The 23,849-nt window shown below is 50.4% G+C and overlaps 1 protein-coding gene across 1 annotated transcript; it reads right to left on the bottom strand.

The window, feature by feature from the left end:
• Positions 1-9,300: 9,300 nt before the first annotated feature.
• Positions 9,301-21,349, bottom strand: LOC125738385 (partitioning defective 3 homolog). Its single transcript, XM_049007298.1, has 3 exons — positions 18,314-21,349; positions 13,977-14,104; positions 9,301-11,263 (listed from the first exon to the last, which is right to left on the bottom strand). Exons 2-3 carry the CDS (start codon positions 14,045-14,047, stop codon positions 10,843-10,845), a joined length of 492 nt encoding a protein of 163 aa, XP_048863255.1. The 5' UTR covers positions 14,048-14,104; positions 18,314-21,349; the 3' UTR covers positions 9,301-10,842.
• Positions 21,350-23,849: the final 2,500 nt, after the last annotated feature.

Here is a 23,849-nt window from a genome sequence, read left to right as displayed (position 1 = left end):
TAATTTTTTGCAATAAATTTTTTACATGAATGTAACTTTGCTATGGCACACAGTTACCTCCCTTTTTCTACCCTCATTATGACATCTCTTTGGGGTAACTATCACCCCCTGTAGGCTCTCCTAGATGATGCGACCCCCCCCCCCCCACACCCCACACACACACACTGCATCGCCTCCCCAGCTAGCTTATCTCCAAAGGGCAGCCACTGTAAAAACTCAGCAGCTCCAACCAGCGACACCAAGGCAGGACAGAAGCTGGATCACTGGCAGGTATCGGCGCCCTGCTCCTCCCACCTTCCCTCCAGCTAATCCTACACCCATGGGGTGGGGGCTGGGCTGGGAAGGAGGAGAACTGTCTGCTCAGGTTCAACTAATCCCCCCCCAGGCCCAGAGCTACTGATGGAGGAGAGTAATTGAGAAAAGCACGCACTCCCCCACGCTGTACCCCCCCGTAACTTCAGTCGTAGGGATTCTCCCCCAGGGCAAAGGGTGACACAAGTCGGGTCCCTTTGCTTCCAGCTGGCATATTTATGCGACTGTCACCATCGTCACTGTCACGGGAATAAACCGAATCCATAACTCATAAACACTGCTTGACTGAAATATGATTTTTAGGTGTCTTAAAGGGACAGACACACACATCCGTCAGAGTGAAATACAGCCGGTAGACACTGTAGGAAAGCCAGAAGACAGACAGCATTAGCAGGAAGTCACCCAGGCGTTCTCTGGGGGCTGGTATGTCAGCGTTTGTCATCTGGGGCAAAGGTGATTGCTGAGTTAGTCATCTGGCCAAAACAATCTCTCTCTTTTATAGTCTCTCTATTGTTCATCCATCCATCTTGTAATTGCTTATGCAGTGCAGGGTCGTGGGGAAGCCCAGCCTATAAGGCAGGGGGTCACCCTGGAGGGGATGGAAATCTCTAGCAGGACACACAGACATGCACACAAACACACTCTATGGGCAATTCAGAGATACTGGTTCTCCTGACTGTATGTGTTGTAATGAATGTTGGAATGAGGTAACATGCAATCTCCTCAAATGCAGGGATGGGGGGGGGGGGGTTTAAACCCCCAACGCTGGGGGGTGACGACAGCACCCCCCAAGAAAATAAACAAGAATGTCATTACATCTGAGTTAATTTTCAGGAAACAGACAAAGCCCTCACCTCAGTAGCTGTAAAACAAGTTTAAAAATAAATAAAATTACGGCTCGTGTTACGACAAGATAGATGGCTGGCAATTAACATCATGGTAAACAGCATGCTGATATTACCGCATTAACTACAAGCGGAGAAAAACAACTCAGCGTCCTGAATGTGCGTCCTGGCCTCAGAGCTCCGCTACACGCCCGCCAGTCCTGTATCCATTACATCCTTCCACCCTCCCAGTTGCTGCCCATATTTTAGCACGAGAAAGCGAGGGGACATCACCTGTACGGGCTGGGAAGATCTCGCACTATTATGATTAATAAAATGACAGGAGGGAACTGGAGTATCAGTCAGACCATCCGCACCTTGTTCTCGGAGGATATGAGAGGAAAGACTCAATTTCTGACACTGTCATCCAATAATACTCCCCCCATGCTTATAGTGGCCCCCCAGCATCCCACCTCTAATTAGATAACATCTCAGCTGTTTTTACAGCTCAATTTTCCCATTTTAATATGTGTCGTAATATCTACACCAGCGTTTCCGAAGCAGCCGTAGATGCTAATTCCGCATTAGCGCATGCTACTCGGTACGTAATTATATTTGCATCCAAATAAAAGTGCTTGCCACGATATAAAACTTGATAACTGGAAGAGCAGCCATTCCTACAGGACCTTCTGGCTGGATTCTCTGCTAGGCTATGACAAGTTCTTTGGGACAGGTGGAACGACACACAGCACCTCCCACCAGACACCTTCTTAACTCCCATTGGTTCAGCCCAGCCAGTGATTGACAGCGTGCCATCAGTGCCCCGCCCCATGGATATTTCTCCCAGTTCATTGTGTTTCACAGCAACAGGACTCTAGGTTAAGACGTCTGGTTCAGCAAAAGGCCACTTCAGAGTCTTGATGCTATTTAAAATATATGAACAACAATAAACATCTTATTACAGAATTAGGCTAAAGAACATTGGTAATTATAGCAATATGGTCAAAAAACTACTGAGGACTGTTTCTCAATTCAGGCCGTCTGGATAAATATATATATTTTTTAATCCATTTTGTACATGGATTTTCAAAACCTTTTACACTTCAGAGACTTCCTGTAATTGCTAGCCCTTCTCTCGCTAATTTGTTATTTTCACCAAAATGGAGGGAGCGCGCAATTTGCTCCTGACAAACGCTGGCTGAATAGAGCCATCGCATCTCTTCTGTGCGCTGCTCGGACGCTGCTCACTCACACAAGCTTCGAGATTGGCGTCTCTTTTAGCCGGGAATTGGATGTGCGTGCATAACATTCGTTTATGGAAAAGCGTCATGGTAACAGGGTATCAAGCGTGATGGCAACATTATGTACATTGTTACATTGTTTTGTCATTTGTGTTGTTTTTAACGGTATATCGACTGTACAGCACTTCGGGTTCAACCCCTATTGTTTGAAAGTGCTCTATAAATCAACAAACATACACTGTATGGCCAAAAGTATGTGGAGACACTGATTAGAGAAACTGCCTATATAAGCCACACCTGTTGCTGACACAGGTGTATAATTAAGCACAGAGTCACACAATCTCCTGCAAAATTAGCAGCAGAGAGGGTTGTTACTTTCCACTCGGCACCAACATAGGATACCATCTTTCCAGCAAGTCCGTTCACCACATTTTTGTCCTAGTAGAGCTGCTCTAATCAACCACAAGTGAGGTGACTACGAAGGTCATAACGTCTGGGGGCTAGTTCAGCTGGGAAGTGGTCGGTCTGACAATCTCACAGAAATCAATACCTGATCCCACCAGCAATGTTCCAAAATCTAATGGAAATCCTTCTCAGAAGAGTTGGGATAAGGAGGAGTAAAGAAGTGGATGGTGGACCAGCTTGGTTTCAGAATGAGACGCTGGACAAGGTGGTGTTCACATACTTTTGGTTTTAGACTGCATGTAATGTACAGGTGTTGTATGAGAGTATAACAGCAAAATGTGATAAAAATTAGCATTTATTACAGATTTTGCTTATCTTTTCATCAGAGGGAACAAGTCACTACAGAAACTCCTCACTTAACCACCAATTTCCATTCCTACGACCGTTAAGCGAATTGGTCAATAAGCGCGGAGCCACCCCTTACCAATACTTCAAGCATACTGCACGAGTAGTGGGCTTGTGTCAACCATCTTTTAGATACTGTATTAATATCACCTCTGCTCCATTTATAACATTTTTACATTAATAAATGTTTGTACATTTACAGTATTGTACTGTATATTGTAATAAACAAGAAGAAATCAGCTCTAATATATATTACTTAAGTTTGCATAACTTTGTTTTAATTTGCATATCGCAATGATTTCATCAAATCGGTCAACTAAATTTCTGGCTGATTCTTCGCCCAAATTTGCCCTCAATACAGATACTCGGATTATGCGGCTGAATCTATCTCCGACCACACAAATTTATAGATGAAATATGCAGTGCTGGAGACTGCAAATGCTAGTGTAGTGAATACTGACCGAGCGCAGGAATGAGACAGACTACGAAAGGGTGATGCGAGACGAAATGCATGACGTTCAGCACCGTGCTGCCGTTTCCACGACCAAAGTCCTCGTACAGCTTACGGTACCAACTGGTCAGAGAGCTGCTCATTTCCGGGTAGTCCTTAAATTGGTAGGTCTTTAAGTGAGGATTGTCTGTATATATGCAGACCCAGGAAATGATAACAACCCCGTTTGTGTCCCCAATGTCCAGCTTCACATTTCCAGACCTCACCTGCGGAATACAGCTCTCTCTGACAGCTTGCATGCAATAGATCTGCCTGTGGCACAGATATTCGGTGACCCCCCCTAGGCCCACCCCTGGGGGCCCCTGGGGCTGAAGACATCCCCGAGGGTCAGCATTTCATTTGGAGGGACATTTCATTTGGAGGTGTTCAGGCCTTTTCCATTGCAGAGAGCTGGGTCAGAGGTCTCCTACAGCTGCAGCTTTTAATTCCATATGGCTTGGTTTTAGGAGAGCACCGGTATTGTGTTAGGTTTAGTCTCCCCACGGTGAACAATGTTGGCACAATTCAAACACAAAGTATAGTGACAGCAGATCTGAATAACCAGCATGCACTGGGGGGTACACTCTGCTTCCTGTTACTCAACAGATGGCTTATCAATATTCTGGCAAAATAAAGCAGTGATTCACCTGAAATGATGTGTGATGTCTCAGCCGAGGGCGGGTGTGCGGCTCTGTGTGTTAGGATGCCGTGCCTGTGATTGGGAAAGCACTGGTTTAAATGCCAGCAGACTGATTTCACCATTGGGCCCCTGAGCAAAGCCCCATAACTGCTGCGGGGTCTGGCTGACCCAACTCAAAAAAAGCAAAACAAAAAATCTTCACTTTTGGTAAAAATATCCAAGTAAATGTCCTGACAGAAATTCCACAGTGCTTGATCAGCGGAAAGGTCCCCAGAATATGACACTCCTCAGTAACAGGTTCCACCTTCGGAAGACAGTGATGCTGTTTGGTCACATAGCCGAGATGCACAGAGCCAGACATAGGTGATGTTTTTCAGGCACCAGGTGCAATACTTAGCATTTAGGTCAGAAACCTGTGTTATTCCCAGTTTGAATCAGTTCCCAGCCTTTCCAAACTCAATGTTGCCCTGCAGATCCCACAAGGAATTTTATGTGATTTTCTTCTAAAATGACCCCCACTGCCTCATTGTACCATACAGGCTGGATTTGAGAAGCACATGCTGTTAACAACTGCACATACAGCTAACTCCCCCCCACCTAAGCCATGACACTCCTGGGCTCTTCGAGTGGCTATGGGCCTCTGAGTTTTCCCACACAAGTGCCCCCCAGTCCCCCCTGCCCCCGACTGGCCGCCTTCTGTGTTTCCGGAAGATGTGGCCTTCCTCCTTAATAATCACTTTCATTGAGCTCCAGGGGACTCCAGCCTCTCTGAGAGCACGCCTCACTCTTTACAGGGGGCTCTCTGCATGAAATGCGACTTTCAGCATGCGAGAAGACAATTTGAGGAGGGGGGGGGGGTGAGCTGGGAATGCTCCCCACAGGCACTGCAGTGAGTCCGGCTGCAGTGGGTCGCATTTTGAGGTGAGGTGGGGAGTCACATGCTCATCTCTGCAAAACCAGAGGAATCCACCAGCCGTGGGGGCCGTGATTTATATCTCTGTTGCCTAGGCGAGCATTATGCGTGTCCCTTTGATAAAAACATGTGCTGCAAGGCCGCGGCCGTGAGACGATGGTGTGCATTTTGCCACACGCGCTGGTTGCCGCACCATTCCATGTTTACGGGCGTTTAATGAGCTGGCAGTAAATAAGCATCACTGGAGGGGTGGGGGACACACATGATGAAGACTGAGATTTACTGTGAGAGTCTTTCCTTGTCGCAGGGATAAAGACTGTCTATGAAACTCAAACTGCAGAGAAGCGTGTGGGTCCCCCAACAGAAACATGCACTTACGAGCTCAGCCGAAATCTACCATTTGCAGGAACGCCATACATATCGCTCGGCCATAATTGTTTTGTGTCATAGGAATTTCTAAAGGTGGACCCCCCTCCACTCGAAGCAGGGGAGGGGGGAAAACGTTGTGGAAGGCCCCAGCTGAAGCCCAGGTTGCTGCATTTAGCACATCTTGTTCAAGCAACGAAGGAGAACTTAATGGAGCAGAAAATTCCTCCATCCCGCCCATTAAATGCTCCCTCCTGCAAGTCGACCCTTTAACCTCGGGATAGGCGAGTCATTTTCGGGATGTTGCGTCCCTGAATGGGTCATCAAAAATAAATTAAATAAAATACATCCCTGAACTCATTCCCATTCTTCTGACGCCCCTTCAGGATCATCAAGAGGCTCTGATTTCTGTGCTGGCAGAGGAAACAGGACCAGAGAGGCAGGAAGCTGAATGGTCACCTCATTCGGGACCCCCGCTGCGCCGAGAGGAACTCGCTCATTGCTAGAGAAAGACACACAGATGGATACATCAGCGGAGGTCATCGGCTCAAGCTATCCTTCCCTGTTGTTTGTATGTTTTTTTCCTGCACCTTCATTCTGATGGTGTATCGTTTGGAGATCATCTCAAAGGCATCAAAACTCCCAGTCGTATTTTTTTTAGGAGGACAAGACGCCAGAGCTACCCCAGAAGACCGTAACGGATAAGCTGCATGAAGGCATTGTTGACTCTCAGAGATGTTGATGGTGAAGATTAGCTTTTATTTTACCTTTGCTGTCAAAGTCTAAGAATCTCCTAAATTTTTAGAAATGTTTAATTTCTCTGAATAGGCACCCACCCCCCCTAAACCAACCTACCCCCGGAGTGATTTAATGAGCCGCCTTGGAACGTCGCCTCGGCCCTGACGCTACCAGATGGGCTCCTTGTCGATTTCCTAAGTGCCTGTGCTCACCACAGGTGTCGGGGTCGTCACACACACCCCAGCCCGCTACCCTCACCATAATTAAATACCCCCCCTTCTAGAATCTTCCATTACCTCCGTCTATTTGGTATGCTGTTTGATTGCTTGTCCTTTCTTCTGGAAGCTGTCTTTGATCGACGTCAATGTGCACATCCTGGGTGCTGCGACGCTTCTACTAAAAGCACGCCAGGGAGCCCGGAGCGCGGGCGGCGTCTGTGAAGATGGCCGGGAGTCCTCACATCACACACCGGGGGCTTCGAAGGCAAAACGCTCCTCAGTCCCCCGTAATCGCTTGTAGCGTTTCGGGTAAACAGGACCCAAAGGATTATGGGATTTGCACCACGCAGGATACGGCCAGCCCAGCATGTTCGGAAATGCTCCTGTCCTCTTGTGAAAATTGCAATTTAACATTATGGACAACCAGGTCAACAGCATGAAACATATTTGCACACATCCACTGTGGTGATTCTTGGGCTCCCTGGGACTAGGATGACACCAGAAACCTCTCTAATTGATAAAAGCACATCTTAAATGTCACTGGCATTAAACAGGGAAATCAAAGAAAGTGCTCACTAAACATCTTTTGTGAAAATACTGTGATCACCCTGAATCTAAGGACCAGATTATTATTCCCAAAACAATCATTAACATATATTAGCATATATATTTTCATATTTGCATGTGCGGTTTGCTGTTTAGGTATAAACTCAAAGAGTATGTTTCCATTTCAAAGGTGTTGTGATCTGGATAATTTCTTATGCAAATGTTAGAATACCAGAATGTTAGAATTTCCTAACGTCAAGGAATCCTGAAACACAATGAACAGATTTTGTAGGTGAACCTCCTCCCTTAATCAGGAAATCATATTAATGCTCTAAAAAGTCACTTTATGCTCGAGCACATCTACACTTTCCTCTTTAGCGCAGTTTTGCACACAACAACCTGGGCAAGTTCGGATGCCCTGCTCTGCTGGCATGCAGACAGATTCTCTGTTTACAGTCTATTTATCTACCAAATGTTTTCATCCATAGTTTCTTCCATATTTTAAGGAAGGAGGGTCAGTCAGGCCCTGGAGCATCTGGAGGCTAAGGGCCGTGCTCAGGGGCCCCATAGTGACATGGTCCTGCTGGGCCTGGGATTTAAACCAGCCGCTTTCTGATCACAGGCACAGCACTCCAGCCCGAGCCACACACCGACCCCCCCCCCCCTTACCTCCTGAATGATGCCTTCCCTTCACCACTGTTTGCACACTGAGGACAGACCTATACGACAGACTGGACGATCTGGGATGATCAGTCACATTACTGTCCATCCGGGGAGCTGTACCAGGCCGGGGGGGAGGGGGTACAGCCGGGAACCCTGACAGCGAGGTCTGGGCTGCGTTTGTTTTTTCGGGAAACTCGCACCGCTAACCCCAGCCCTTGGAGAAAATTGGCCTTTTCTGTGTCAATCCAAGGGGAATCCACCATCACTGCCAGATGTGTGTGAATATGGAGGGGGGGGGTCCTCTCTTCCTTTGCCTGAGATTAATGGCTGTTTGGGTCCATTTGGCAGGAGGGGCTTCCTGCTCAAAATCCCGGGGGAATGATCACCACATCAGCAAAGGGTGTAGAGCGGGGTGGAGCCTGACAGGAACCAGGTATCCCACACCCTCACGCTGACGATAGGCTGGATGGAGATACCAGCATCTCAGCACAGCCAAACAAGCAAGCGCAGTCTCCACAGTGACCCGCTCCAGTGAAGCAGGAGCTCAGAGGACACTGCTTGGGGCATGAAAGCTAAGAAAACCTTGAGAAAACTGCTTTAGTGTGAGCGAGGCAAGGGCAGCCAGGGGCCAGGGATGGCTTTATGATCGCTGCGGCAACAACAGCCAAAGAACCTACACCGATGGAAGATGCGGGAAGCCCAGGGTGACGAGCTGATAAGCGGCAGCAGGCTCCCCGCAGGGGTGTCATCCGGGGAACTGGCCGTCCATGAGGTCCTGCAAGCCACCCGAGCAACACATGTGGGCTCGTTAGTGAGCCAAACAAGCTAAAGGTGTCCCCCACAGCTGGGGGGGGTGAGGGGGGGGGGGTGGCAAAAAGCAGAACTGGAGGCCAGGGGGGAACTCATCACCCATAAAAGCGCTAAATCAAACGAGCTCTGAGGTTTCAGTCCAACCGGCGTTATTAACATGGAGGACAGACTTGGCACGCAGGAAGTAATCAGCATTACACAGTAAGGGGGGGCAGAGAGGACACCGGGCAGGGGACTCGGGTCCAACTGCCTCTAAAAGAGGGTGGCGCCGATGAGATGCCTGCATGGGGCAGATCTCCCATCACATGATGGGGGGGGGGGCGGGCTAATGCTTCCCAGACCCACGCTCTTACAATCCTTCCGAACCTCACAGAACCAAGCGGCGGCACTGGCCTTGAACCCGGCTCCCTCGAGGCAGCCTCTATGCTCCTCTGAGGTGTTTATTCCTGCCCTTGTCTTAGACTAATCAATTCTGGCAAGAACATCACAGCTTTGGGTCAAGCAGAACACCACCAGAACATCACAGAGAGAATATTTAAATCTTACTGGGGGGAGATCAGGTGGGTGGCCCATGCAGTTGATGTGTCTGTGTGCGCTATATGAGCGTGTGTCAGACACACATAGCATTGTGGCTAACGCCTTAGCATTCTGCATTATGTTGTCACATTTATGCATGACTGAATCTACCGTGACTGTCTGACAGCATGAAAAATCAAGAAATGACTGGAATCAGGATGAGAAGTTTTCCTTTTATTAAGAATTTGACATGTACAGAAAAAATGGCTTCCTGCCGTTCTTGATACATCATGAAAAACAGAGTTTTATAAACCAATTGCACTGTGCTTACATTAGTGATTCGCTTTTAACACCGCGAGTACCGAAAATAAAAATGCCATGAGAAATTAAGGCTGATACTCAGGAAGAAAGTCCGCTGATCCCACGCAGGCAAATCCTCTGGAAAGACACGAAGCCCAGCGCGAGTGGCAGCCGTCTGAGGGGTGAGGGCCCGTGGTACCAGTGGGAGACATTGACTGTCTGCTCATCTCAGGCACTTATTAAGCAGTCTGACATTCAGGGCTGGAGAGATGGAGGCGCCAGCAGACTCACCTCTCTGGGGGAAAACCGAGGCGAGGGGGGGTGATTTTCAGCAAACGTGAATAAATCAGCAGGCAGGTCGATATTCCCTTCTCTGCGTTACTCCTCCTGGCTTCCTGGTGCTGGGATGGTCTCCGTGGGGGTTCCGCACCCTCCCAGTAAAACCAGTGAAATATCCAGCAAAGGCAGCAGCTGTGTTTGGCCAGCAGGGACACCCCCAGAGCCGGCCGTGCTGCGGGGAGCACACTAGGCAACCGCGCCCCCCCCAGTGGAGGCAACACACAGAGCTGAATTTTTCATGAGGAACATTAATTAATAACCCGACATGACCCCATTTACGAAAAGCCGGTCTCTCTTGGGTGTGTGTGTGTGTGTGGGGGGGGGTTACCTTTAAATCTCCTAGGGTGTGGAGAGATAGGATCGGAGGGGGGGTCCACAGGGATGGACTGCAGTGGGAGGAATACGGATAACATCCCCCCTGTTCCCGAGGAAGAGGAGGGATACGTATCACACTCCCAATTCGTGAGGAAGAGGAGGGATACGTATCACACCCCCCAATCCCGAGGAAGAGGAGGGATACGTATCACACCCCCCATTCCCGAGGAAGGGGAGGGATACGTATCACACCCCCCATTCCCGAGGAAGGGGAGGGATACGTATCACATCCCCCAATCCCGAGGAAGAGGAGGGATACGTATCACACCCCCCATTCCCGAGGAAGGGGAGGGATACGTATCACACCCCCCATTCCCGAGGAAGGGGAGGGATACGTATCACACCCCCCATTCCCGAGGAAGAGGAGGGATACGTATCACACCCCCCATTCCCGAGGAAGGGGATGCACTGTCACGGTCATGGCCCTCAAATACACAGGTCTTGCTCCACTAACTTTTATAATGGCTTAACATCTCTTTAAAAACTCCCACTCGCTGGCTTGGCCTGGGTGTACAGGGGGGGCCGCCATGTGATTGTCAGACACGAAAACCAAGGCACTGACGGAGGGAGAGGCATGTAGGAAGAGGTTCATTAGATGGTGCAGGGAGGGGGGAAGGGTTTATAAAACCACGAGGATTCAATGTTTTCGATAAAAAAATAAGAATTCAAAGATGAGTGCCCGCAAATGCCCATCACCCCCCCCCCCTTCCCCAATGATACTACTGAAGTGCGGTGCCCCCCTCAGGAATAAAAGGGCCGTCCCTTCTCCATGGCCTGTAACCTGTTCAGCTTGGTGACCTGTGTCGGGGAGGGGGGCACATCCTGCCTGTAGGGCCCTTTGGAGGTGGTGGGGCCTGGAGCAGGGCCAGAGTCCACGGGAGCTGTATAGGGCTGGCAGTCGGTGGGGGCGGGGGTGGGCTCTGGCTGCTTGGCCTTGGCTTCCTGCTCACGCCGTCGCTTTTCTTGCCGCAGCAGCTCCTGCGTCTCCAGCAGCACACGCGCATTGAAGCCGCCCCCTCCGCCCCCGGCATGGCCGTTGTGCGCCCCTTGGTAGCTGAAGTACTGCGGGTTGTCCTTGGTCGTCTGGGAGCCACCACCCCCGGTGGGGAACGCAGTGTCCCACGCGTCCTGAGACACAGAGCCTGTGTTCTTACGAGAATGCCTGCAAGGAGAGAGGATAGGACGTGGGCAGAGGCAGACATGCATACGCACAGCGCCAGACAGACACACAGACAGATGCAGGCAGACACAGACACACAGAGATACAGACAGACAGAGAAGCAGAGACAGACACAAAGACAGAGATATATAGACGCAGAGAGCCAGACAGACAGACACTCATTTCTCCCTTCTGGACACAGACAGACGCATTTCAGTCAGGGACAGTAATGGCCACCCTCACTGTGAGCACATTTTAATTATCCAATGTGTTGAAAAACCCTGACAGGCCTGACTGCCGTCACACCAAATTAAAAGGGCCCCCCCCAAAACATCACTGTCTGAAAGCCACCCCCACCCCCCCTAAAAGCCATCACACTCTGAAAGCATCACCAGTGTGACGTACGAGCCCACGGCAGGAGTCATTATTTCAGCACATCAGACCTTCAGGACCTGGGGGGGTTGGGGGGTCTGTTCACACAAGACTGAGCGGGCGCCTTGGATGGGGTTTCTACCCCCCACAACCCCTCCCCACCCAGACGAGGACACAGACTCACACGGTAGAGTCATAAATTTGCCTCATGCAAGATTGATGCGCCGGTGAAAAGAAACACAGCAAAGCAGAGCGGTCGCCACGCAGTGCGGTCAAGTTGAGAAGCAGTTGCCATACACTGCAGTCACTGTGTAATGCAGATGCCATGCAATGCGGTCGCTGTGTGATGTGATCGCCATGCAGTGTGGTCGTCACGTGGTGCGGGTCGCCATGCACTGTGGTCGCCGTGCGGGGCAATCACTGTGTGATGTGGTGACCATGCAATGTTGTTGCATGCAGTGTGTTCACTGCTTGATGCAATTGCTGTGGCGACCTCTGTGGGCATAGGAATAGGTCACAGCATGTGATTCCCCTAATGGGCTGCTAATGCAAAGAACCAGAACACTGGAAAACTAGTTCAAGTCAAGTCCAGTTGTAGACGGGAGTAGCGGAGATCAGCCTCTAAGCTTCCATAGACTAGCAAACAGGGTTCACATGCAGTTGCACACCGATAAGAGCATGTGGGTGTCAGGCCTCCTCCATCCACTGGGGGCAGTCTTCTAACCTGCCCGTCCCCCATGGCCCAGACAGTCACATGCAGGTGCTCCGAAGAAACTAAGAGCCTCTTAAGGGCACAGAGAGCCCTTAACCCCTACGTCCTCATTCTTAAAATGAAACTGAGAATCCCACGAATAAAAGCACCACGTCATGGCACTGAGAAGCACATCATTCTGGTCTTTAATTCTTAGGATATTTCCTATTCAGTCCTATTCAGGGTCATGGAGGGATGCTTCCTTACCTTTTTATTTTTAATGCACAAAGCCAAGATTAATAATTACATGGAGGCTGACTTAAAGTTAATACCAACGTTACTCCACAACAGACACAGCTTAAATTAAGAATGACTGTACATGACGATTAAAGTCAGGAAGTTGGTGTGCGGGGAGATCTTCAGCCTTAGCAACTACGCTTACCTCCTGACACAGATGGTGAAGATGAGATTATCCGAAAGCCGGCTCGCACATCCTGTGTCTAGGATCTCTGAGAAAAAACACTGGCAGGCTGCATCAGGGATCGACACGAGGGCCCCATCGCACGGGAGAGCACGTGTGAAGGGCAGGATTCGCACGAGGGCCTCTGTCATCGCTCCTCTCGTGCTGTCGGGGCTTTTCAACATGCGTAGCACCCCCACCAGGAATAGCTTGTCTATTGGGACAAGATGAAGCTGGGAAGGGTTGGTCTACAGCTGTGTGTCCAATTGGACCAGACGGATTCTTTTGTTCATGCATTCAAAATGCAGAGCAGATCTCTTCCAGGGGAGAAATTAATGTGACATCCTGGCTCTTTCTTCTCATGCGACGTGTCTAACATTTACATTTTATTTATTTAGCAGATGCTTTTATCTAAAAGCAATGCAGATTTTTTTGGAGAAAATAGTCTGTCAATCCTTGAAATAATCGGGGGTTAAGTGCCCCGCTCAGGGACATAACGGTTCAAACACTCTGCCGACCCTGGGATTTCAACTGGTGACCTTCCAGTCAAAGGCACAGTGACTTAACCCGCTGAACCACACATCACTAACTGTCCAGTTGGGGGGGGGGTTCACAGTGGTCCTCATTCATTAACATGAGCAAAATCCATTCACCCGCCAACGCCACATAGTCACCAAACCTAGAACTATATCAGAGACGGCAAAAATAAACAAACACGCATGAGTCTGGCAGTGGTAGCGCACGGCGTGCTGGGGACCTCGCGATCCCAGACAGGCTGCGCTGACATTTCCAACAAAAGAGGAGAGCAGATGTTCCTGGGATGTCACGCTGCAGCGGCGGGGGAGGCACGCGCCGTCGTCCCGGAGACACTGACATTTTTACGCCGGTGATTTTCGAGATGTTGCAGGAATTTTAATCCAGAACTTTTCCCCTGCTGAAGCGATGCTGAACAGGCGAAGCGGAACCTGACACAAACCGCCGGAGAGACCGAGCGAGGAGGAAACAGGGGCTGTTTCCGGGGGGCCCCTGACCCTCCCCATGGGTCATGGACTTCACCCGGACTCACTTGAAACTCCCTGTGGGCAACCAGCCCTCATTACCAACTGCTAACACCCATCGAAGCAAGCGAGATCAGAAAAACAAGACTTCCAAAAAGCTCCGATGCTGAAGGAGTGGGTTCAAGGGCACCTTACCTGGGCAGTGAGCTGTACTGTCGCTGGGCCTGCTGGAAGGACTCCTCACCGTCCTGAAGCTGCCTCTGCATCTGCACCTCCAGAGACACGGAGTGCCGGCCGGTGGGCGCAAAGGGGTCAGCAGCGGGCTGAAACAGAGTCGTACCCTAGTAACTCGCCACGAGGGACAGGCCTCCATCCCAGGCTCCCGGGATGGAGGAGGGAGGCCGGGACCACTGGGGGAGGGGAGGTTTGCAGAAGGGAGGTTAGTGCTGGTTAGTTAAGCAGGCAGGTTGGTAGCTCTCACCCAAACGGGTGGGTGAGCTTTAGTGTGGCATAGCATGCGAAACACGCCCGACGTGCAATGCATGCACAATGATGGGATTAAACGGGCAAATCTGAACATGCATTGACTAGTGCGCAAATGGTACGTACACGTTACCATGGAAACAATGCAATGCGTCTTCACAAAGGCTATTCAGCCCCATCCCCTCGCAACATGTACCTACTTATTACTTATACTAAAACCCCCATAACCGTGTGAGTGACAGCTTACACTGAGGGATCCAGCCTCGATTCCAGCCAACCCCCCCCAATACAGGGGCGTTTTACATCCCCACAGTCCCAGGTTGAAGCAAATTACTTTGCTGTCACTGGATAGTGAAGTTGGAAATGCACCCCCCAAGGCAGGTACCCCAAAGCACTGCTTCTCCACGTCACACTTACTAACACCAAGCCCAGGGGTCACCGAGTCTCCGCCCACTGGGATCCACCTGTTCAGAAACCTTGGCTTCACCCCCAGAAAACGATCCGCGAATATAAAGACGAGGAAACTGTGGAAACAGACGGGGTCAGGGGCAGGAGGCTGTAAAAACCAGTGATAATGGAGCGATCTGAACCCAAACCCCCACCTCCCCAAACCGAGAGGGGTCAGGGTCACCCTAACAACCGGATCGCTGGGTCTGCAAACCGGCTGTATCCCCCCTCCCTGGGAAATTACTTCCAGAGAGGCTTTTCCACCTTGTAAAAACACTCACATGGAGCTAATTTCCCTTTCCCTAAATGTGCCAGACAGGGGCCTGGTCAGGTTGGGGGTGCAGGTGCCAGCAGGGAGTGGGGGGGGGGGGGGGGCACCTACCTGGGCCTCTGGAGCCTGGTGGATGGGGGATGCTATCTATGGCATCATATAGTAACAGGGGGCAAAAATAAGATCGACAAGCCTGTTGAAATGCAGGTGGGACCCTCTCTGCAAGCCCAAAGAAACACACTTTATCTTATCTGGGACATAAAGGCATGAAACACATGTTCAGTGCGGGAAGAGAGAGCCGGCAGTGTCTTTTAGGGTCACGACCCTCAGTATCCTCCATGTGTCCGTGACGACCTTCCCGTTAGACGCCAGTCTCGAAACTCAGACATGGCCGAACTCCAGCCCTGGGCTAGACCATCCTGGCCTACATGGTGGGATCACCCCCATCCCAGGAACTTCTGGCTGCCTTCCAGTTTCAGTCCAGAGAAGTTCACATGGCAAAAACTCGACTGACAAGCAGAAATTCTCATTTTTATATTTCTGCATCCGCACACACCAAGAGGGAAAATGTTCATTTGTCAAGCAGCCGGCAAGAGCTCCTGACGGATATGCGGTTTGAGGAATATAACCGAGGATGCAGAGGCGAGGCTGCCTCACCGGCACGAGGCACAAACAGCGCTCTCGAAATAAACCCGCCTTTCCGACGCTTATTTCAGTCCTGGAGACGGGAATCGTAGAGAGTCAGCGGTCGTTGTTTTTGGATGAAGGAAATTCTTATTTGAAAAGTCAACCCCTCCACCTTGGTCCACACACCAGTTTCTCTGTGGGAAAAACCCAGAATGCAGAGCATTGGAAGTGGATGGAGCGGGTGAACGCAGATCAGGCAGCCTGCTCCAGGAAGGCAGAGCACACATCAGCTCTTAGTGCTTTTTTTAAGGAGATGAAAGCAAACAGCTTATCTAAGAACTAAAAAAAACATGTGGGGGGGGGGGGCTGCGTATTATTGGACCCAGGGCACCACCAAACACTACCTCCAACATCAGCGACGCGTTTTTTGGTAATTTCTCTGGTACTATTTACACTAGTGTTGCAGAGAACTTATTCGAGATTTTTTCAGAGGAGATCTAAGCTCAGGGACAGAGACGGCAAGGTTGGGTGACACGGCACATCCAGCGGATTGTTATTTATTACGGCGGTGAGGCTGCAATCTCTCAAGCACGTAAACAATCAGTGGTAATTAAGGGCACAGAGCTGAGCCCCCGTGCATCACCGCTCTGTAAATAACCACACTGTCCTCCCCGGGATAGCAGAGGACACCATTATACACGGCGGTCCAATAACACAGGCACTGGAGGTACGCTGCAAAAAAACGGGCCCAACTGAACTGGACCGGGCTGCAGACAGCATTCTATACAGTCTGGGGGTAGGAAGGGAAACATGAAACATGACAGGAGGGGAGAAGTCAGGACAGAACGGGATGGGACACGATGGGACAAGACAATAGAGGATGAGTCAGAGTATGATGGGAAAATATGGGAGAGAACAGGCGAGGACAGGAAGGGTCAAGATGGAATAGAATAGAACAGGACCAGAGGTGAAAGGTCAGGATGTGTCAGGATGGCACGAGTCAGAGCAGGAGGAGGCAAGATGGGACAGGATGGGATGAGTCAGGATAGGACAGGAAAGGACATGATAGCACATAGGAACATGGGGCAGGACAGGAAGGGATGAGATGGGATGGGTCAGGATGGCACAGGACAGGACATGGTTGGACAGGACAAGACAGGAGGAGACAGAAGGGGGACAGGACAGGATAAGGGCCATGTCTTCACTTCCATGCTCTCCACGATTAACCTTCTTGAGCACCCACTGGGTTTGAAGAACACAAACTTTTTCTTAAAGTAAATCAGGTGTTTACCTCAATAAAAACTCAGCTTTCACCTTCTGAAGGATGGACAGTGATTGGTGGCGTTCCACCAATGATAGTTTGTGTTGAAGGAGGCAGTATTACAGACCATAATTTAGGAAATGGCTCTGGTTAAAGTGAACGATTAAACTGTCATCTTTAAAGTTCCCTTCGCACTCTGGACAGGAAGTCGGTGGATAAGGCCTCACTGCCTCCACGTTACAAAGAGGCACAGCAATGTGACCTTTGACTTCCAGCGCTCCATTCCCATGGTGCATGGGCCGTGTGCTTTCCCACCGCAGATAAGATAAAATAAGTTACAGTCCACAAACTCCAAGATACAAACACCACATGACATTGGTGAGATTTCACGTCTTGTTCAACCAAAAGCAAACAGATCCAGTAAAATTAAGACAAATTTATTGGGCTTCCTTAAATATAAAAACTGTGACTTTAAAATGCAAATCTTTGGGTACAGTGACATTGAAAGACAATATATCAGCAAAACCTAATAATATAAAACCATTCTCAGGCCACGTCTGGATTTGTATCTCAACAATAAAAGCAAAAACGAACACGAAAAATCACTTACAATGGAATCACATTTCTGATATTATACTCTAAAATAGGCACAATTTCACACATTTATGGAGATAAGAACGGCATTAGAACTCTCACCAACAGCTTAAAATGGATTGCTATTGTCAAAACTGACCAAATTTCTCTTAAATTACCGAGAAATTACAGTAGAAAAACAAGACAAGAAAAACAAAAATGTGACGGATTCTCAAAAGGTTCAAAGCGTCTGCAAAAATGAGCTCTGCATGTTGGATAAACAGTAAGACGTAAAAAGTTATCTGCAGCCAAGACCCAAAGTCTGGATTGCAAAAACAAAACAGGCATGTAGTCGGCACGGTCCGGTGTTGAAAGCGAGGCAAGTGTTTCTTTAATGTCGACTTTGAAAGCGGTGAAGTTTGGAGTTTATGGTTCCCTAATTCAATTGCAAAATTTCAGATAATTCCTGGAGGTCGGGGACCATAACGGCAGTCTTTTTGTTCGTCGGGTAATATAAAAGAGACACGATCGGGTGACAGGATGGCGGTTTGCACGTGGTTACAGACAGTCAACAGAGTCTTTGTGAAATGAGGTGGGGGTAGGCCAAATGGCAGGCGGCACCAGCTCAGAAAGAGGGGGGGGGGGGCATTGGGTCCAGCACCAGCCGGACGCTGAGAGCAAGCAGAATGCAATTGGGGGGGGGCGGAGCCAGTTCCAGTGTGAAGGCAGTACAGGGGAGGGGACTGGTTAGAGGTTAGAGGGTTAGGGTGCAAAAGCCAGGCACAGTAACCATCAGCAGGAAGGTCAGCGGAGCAGTTAGTGAGCGGTCCACTGGGCCGGAACCAGTCGGGGCCAGGTCTAGACACTCACCCATGGCTGCTCAAAGCTATAGGTGCGGCGCCGCAGGTCCAAGTCCTCGTCCTGCTGGGCCTGCTGGAACTCATGTCGGAGCCTCTGTATCCGGTCGTGATTGCTGGGGGCCGGCCGGCTGAGGGGCAGAGAAGCTGGTTAGCAGCAGTTAAACCGTAACGTGACTGTCTGAACCATGTTTGAACCATCCTCTCAGCAGTGGAGGAGACCCGCGGTGAGAGGCCCCCAGTAACCGAGGACCAAAGGCTAATGTATGGTCACCCTGAGGACCCAAAGGAAAGGGAGAAACCCGAAAGGATGCACAATCTGGGCCGAGCTATGGAGAGAACTTTCCTGAAAGCTTCAACTTCTTGAAAACGCATCTACTCAGGCCAGACGAGTGAATGGCACCAATAGACAGGTTGAAACATGCCAGCCCAGCCGCTTGGGGTCCCCGCGGTAACCTGGCTGGGCTCCCACCCCCCCCGGCTCCTCAGCCGCTGGAATCTCATTTACACACATTTCATTAACGTGCTTTGAGAGGCCCTGTCAATAGAAATCAATACGCTTCCCCCGCTAATCAGCGGCCTCTGTATGGCGGCGCAGCTCTGACAAACATGTAATTATGATAAGACACATCTCTGATAATGGGCCGCTCTCTGAATGGAAATGCCATGGGGGGTGGCACTTAAGACAGACCATCATGGGGGGGGGGGACTTTAGTCATTTTCACGGGGCTTTCTACAGGGGCGTCAGTGCCGGATCGGACCGCTCTCTGGAGCCCGCTGGACCCAGCGCATAATTATGGCGATAATTACAGATTGCCACGCACTGCTCTGATGATAATAACGGCTCTGCTGCTGGCAATCATCCTTTTCGGGGGCGGTGGGGGCACGTGCGTCCCACTCCTCTAACATGTTATGTTGGCAACATCCCTCCTGCCACCACCCAGTAACCCAGCAACGTCCCTCATCAGCTTGTGTGTGCAGGTTGACCTGATTTTAATGAACTGCCCCCCACAGGCCGGGAAGCCACCGGGTCTGACATTCCCGCCACCAGCCGGTCCAGTCTGTAATCAATGCCATTCCATGTCCCCAACTCAGGGGTCCTGCCACTCCTGCCCCCTTCCACTCTAATCAGAATCTTCACTGATAATTTGATGTTGCTACACATTTCATATCCAAATTTGTCTGATCTGTCTCGATCCTGTTCCGCACATGTCACACTCTTAGCAATGGCGTACCACCTCTGCTCATCAGAGAAGGTGAGGTGGGACTTCCAGGGGAAGATGCTATCACCCCCTCGCAGGGGCCACATGGTGCGGCTACCACCAGTACCAGTGACTGAATCATACCCTGATGCGAGCCTGATACCTCAACCTCCCTCATGGGTCTCAGTCAGCATGTCTGACATGTTATTGGTGACGTGAGTCGGAAGACACCAGTGTTAATGTTTTTATAGCACTGAAGCCTCACCAACCTAGAGCTGGACTCACTGCCTGCCATATGTCTGTGTGTGAGAGAAACTATCCTCATACAGACCACCCTCATGCAGACCACCCTGATGCTGACTTCATCACGCAGACTTGCAGATGGCCCTGGGGCAGACCAACATTACACAGACAGCCCTAAAGTGACCACCGCAGTGCAGACCACAATGGTGCACCCATCAATCCCACAGATCACCCTGGTACAAACTTCCATTGCACACACTCCCCTGGTGTTGATCTCCATCGCACACACTGCCCGAGCGCAGACCTCCATGGTGCAGACCCTTGATTGTACATATTGCCTGCAGGCAAATTTGAAATATTTACATCAATGAGAAACCAGTCACTGTTCATGTTTTTTCAGAGTTATCAGATGCTTTCTTGTTCTCAGTCAGGTCTAGGGTGGCGGTAAATTATACATAAGAGAGCAGGAAGTTGAAGACGCCCAAAAGGCGCCACAAAGCTGAGGGTCATGGCACATCTGTAAGGTCACAGCGACGAACAGGGTTTAAACCACCAGGAGGAGGGCGACGTGAAAATGGGTGGCGGCAGTATCCTTGAGCAGATATCCACATAGGCTTTCTGGCCCAAACCTTCCAAGCTTTACGACACCGAAACAAACGAAGGAATAAATCCTCTCTCTGTGTGGAAATCAGACACCAGGAGGCCGCAGAAGCCAAAGCCTGAAGGCCTGAGGGTGAGACCTTCAATAAGGCAAAGGCACTGAAATGGGAGAGCAAATGAAAAGCATGCGGCACACACCTGCACGGGTAATTTATTTACCCATCAGCCCATGGAGTGTGTGATAAAGAGAGCAAGGATTAAGTTTCAGGTCTGACACGGTGAGAATTATAATGTTAGAAACTTTAACAATGATTTTCACAAAATCGCAAACGGGGAAGGAATCTACGGGAATCAGATCACTGGATAAAAAACATTTGCGTCGATAAGCAACACTCTTACAAAACCTAAAAAGCAGGGAACGGCCAAGAACTGAACCCTGGCCAGATGTGCCATCAGACCCTCTGACTCACTGCCATGGTGCTGATGACAAGTTGTTAAACGATGGGGCAGCTGCTGCTGCAGAGATGAGATGCACGGATCCGGGACAGAGACAGGTCTTGCCAAGCAGGGCCGTGAATGAGTCAGCAGCCTTGGGCCCCCGATCCTCAAAAAATGTTCACAGGAGTTTAGATGAGAGGCTGAATGTGACCGAGACCGGAGAAGCAGTGGGGACAGGAGACCTGTTAGAGTGGGGGCGGGGGGCATTTAATTCTGTATTTATTCTGCATTTATCATCAGTTTCCAGCGAGTTTGTCATGCCTGATGAAAGCCTCCCGCTATCTGATGATCTCCAAGCCGGTCCAGCTTTCAACCGCCCTCCGCTCACTCATGCATGATAGATTTCCCCGAGAAGGCTCTCTGGGATTTACAGCTCCGAATGCCATGCAGGACCATGGGGCACCAGGGGCACCCTGGGAAATCCAGGCTGCTGTTGGAGTCACTGAAGGTTCCAGACCTGTCACGCCCCATCAGACGCCACGACCATTTGAGCCGGGTCACATGACCCTAGCCTCAAACGTCATGGCGTGAGCAGCCATTCAACTCCTCCGTCCAGATGTTTACGGCGCTACCCTCCACTGACTGGGGGCGGGGGGGGGGGGGGGGGGTTACAGAATGTAAGAGAGCAATTAGGAGAAATTGCTGCATGCTGAGTCGCTGTTTGTACATTTGGAAAGGCCAGGTGGGGTTACAGGCCCACCAGAGCAGGGGTGGTTACGTCCTCTTACAAAGATGGTGGGGGCTGGAGCAATTAAGGAGGAATGGGGTCTGGCTTAAAGAACCACCAGAATCTTTACATTTAACAGATTGGCCTTTCTGGCAATACAATGGCCCTCAAATGCCCCTTACTTCATTCTCACCGGCTGGACGGGAGCCCAGACTAAAGGTCACTGTTTACAGCCCCACCTCCCAGGGCTCAATAACACTGCCCGGCTGCTCACTTTACCAGCCCAGAAGTAATTTGTTCAGAGATGGTGGTTCACCATCGAAAACTCCACCAGAATGCGGGACCGACGACGTGAGGAGAGCAGAAAGCGGCCAAAGCAGGCGTGGGCACCAAGGACGGCTGCTGATTTTTATTTATGATGAAGCAAACGGCACAATATCGAGAAGGAGGGATGAAAACAGACAGAGAATGACATTTATAAGAGTGGGGGGGGTGAATACGCAGACAGGCACCCAACAGCCAGACTGCCTTATACACCTCATCCAGCTTCTCCTCCATTACCCTCGCCACTGACCACTGACACAAGGACAAAGGTCACCTTCTTACTGAACTGTCCCCAACTCAGACCAGCAGCAGATGCAAGCCGTAAAAGCAAAGCTAGGCCCATGGGTCCAGTGGGGGGGGGGTGAATGACCCCCCAGCGAGGGTCAAAGTGCGTTAATAAAAACAAGAAGCCTTGGCTGCAAATGACTGGCACAGCATTAACGACACAATTCGGCTATCATCGCAAGGCGGCAGGGGTCAGAGGCCATACTGGGCGGGGGATTAGGTGGGTGTCATGTCTCAAGGGACCCGATGTGTGCTTTTAGCTTCATATCAGAAGATAAGCCAGAAGGGTTAACAGGAATATGCTCCTTCTGGCCAAGGGTATTTCTCACCAAGGCAGATGGACAGTTTTTGTTTCACAGGTTATACCACACATGCTTGGCCATTTTTGCTGGGTGCCATTTTTACCTTGAGATCAGCTGTGATCTATGGGAGCTGGAGCCAGTCCCCACCTTGGCCCCCCCACCGCCATACAGACACAAAGCAGTGTAGACAGATTTGGGAGCAGGGGATCCTGGGACTGGCAGAAACACTGCCTAGAGGAGGAGGAACACACACAAACACACACCCCCATGTCAGAGTGACGCGTACCCAATGTTCCACCACGTCGCCCCCTACAGGCTGTCTGTCAGCTCGCTAGCTGGACTCGCAGAAAGATTGGTGAGAAAGATTTCATGGCATACCCACACACTGCAGAAACCGCCTCACACCCCCCCCCCCCCCCCCCCGGGCTGGGCAGACCGTAGCAGTGGCGGGAAACGGGCACGGCTCACTGAATCCTGGCTTCTGATGCAACTCCTCACTTAAGCAAGAAACCACGGTGAGTCTCGTGAGGCCAAGCTTTAGAAAACACAAGAAAATGGCGAGGAACGGTCAAATGTGACCACTGGGCAGATTGAGCCTGAGACTGGCCGTGTGGGGACGGCTGGGATGGCACACCAGGTGAGAACCCCCCCCCCCCCCCCCCCAGATAACTCACTGGAGATGAAAAATTCATTTGAGTCAATAAACAGTGGAAAACGCTAAATCCCATGAAGAGAGGCATAACTCTCACGTCAAGCGGCGCACTCAGAATATACAGGGAGCATTTAAAGGGGAAAACACACCTGAACGTGAGCCAGAGAGGTGAAAAGTAAAACGGTGTAGCGGTAACGTAAGAGAAGCTTAGGAGAGAAAACTAAGGAGGGTGAATGTGCAGAAGCGGCTGATGGAAACTGTTGGGAGGCAAGGGCCAGGGGACTGACAGCAGCCTCTTCATTAAGGCACGGAGAGACTTTGATGTTAAGGCCTTTAAATCCAGGCCTATCGATCAGAAGCTGCTCAAAAGTACGGCCTGCTTTGCTAATGTGCGCACGTGCTAATACTAACCCTGCCGAGGGGAAGAGGGGGGCCGTCCACCGTCCAGATCAGGAGAGTCCCAATCAGACCTCCGATCAGGTAAAACAAGCGAATGAGACCGCCCAGTGCTCCTAAACTCACAACATACATACCCCCCCACCACTGTCAAAACTATTCCCCTTACACCCCAAAACTAAAAAGGGCAAAACTCGACCTTTAATGTCAGGATTTACCTCCAGGCCATGAGAATAAAGTAAGACAGAGACTGTTTAGAGATCATTTTGAGACGAAGAACGATAATACAGACAGTGCTTTTAATGCTGCGTGCCAGACAAGCCAGCACTCAAAAATGTCCTAGTGCTTTGGAACGGCTGTCAGAGACAGACTGAAATTCA

Source organism: Brienomyrus brachyistius, chromosome 1, assembly GCF_023856365.1.
Source record: "Brienomyrus brachyistius isolate T26 chromosome 1, BBRACH_0.4, whole genome shotgun sequence".
NCBI classification, from domain to species: domain Eukaryota; kingdom Metazoa; phylum Chordata; class Actinopteri; order Osteoglossiformes; family Mormyridae; genus Brienomyrus; species Brienomyrus brachyistius.
Note: the sequence above shows the minus strand (reverse complement) of the source record. Positions and strands in the feature narration are given on the sequence as shown.

Coding starts and splice junctions, on each gene's coding strand:
- LOC125738385 (XM_049007298.1), bottom strand. CDS start 14,047: ATGCAGAGGCAGCTTCAGGACGGTGAGGAGTCCTTCCAGCAGGCCCAG. Junction 11,264..13,976: donor CAGTACAGCTCACTGCCCAG/GTAAGGTGCCCT, acceptor CTCTCCTTGCAG/GCATTCTCGTAAGAACACAG.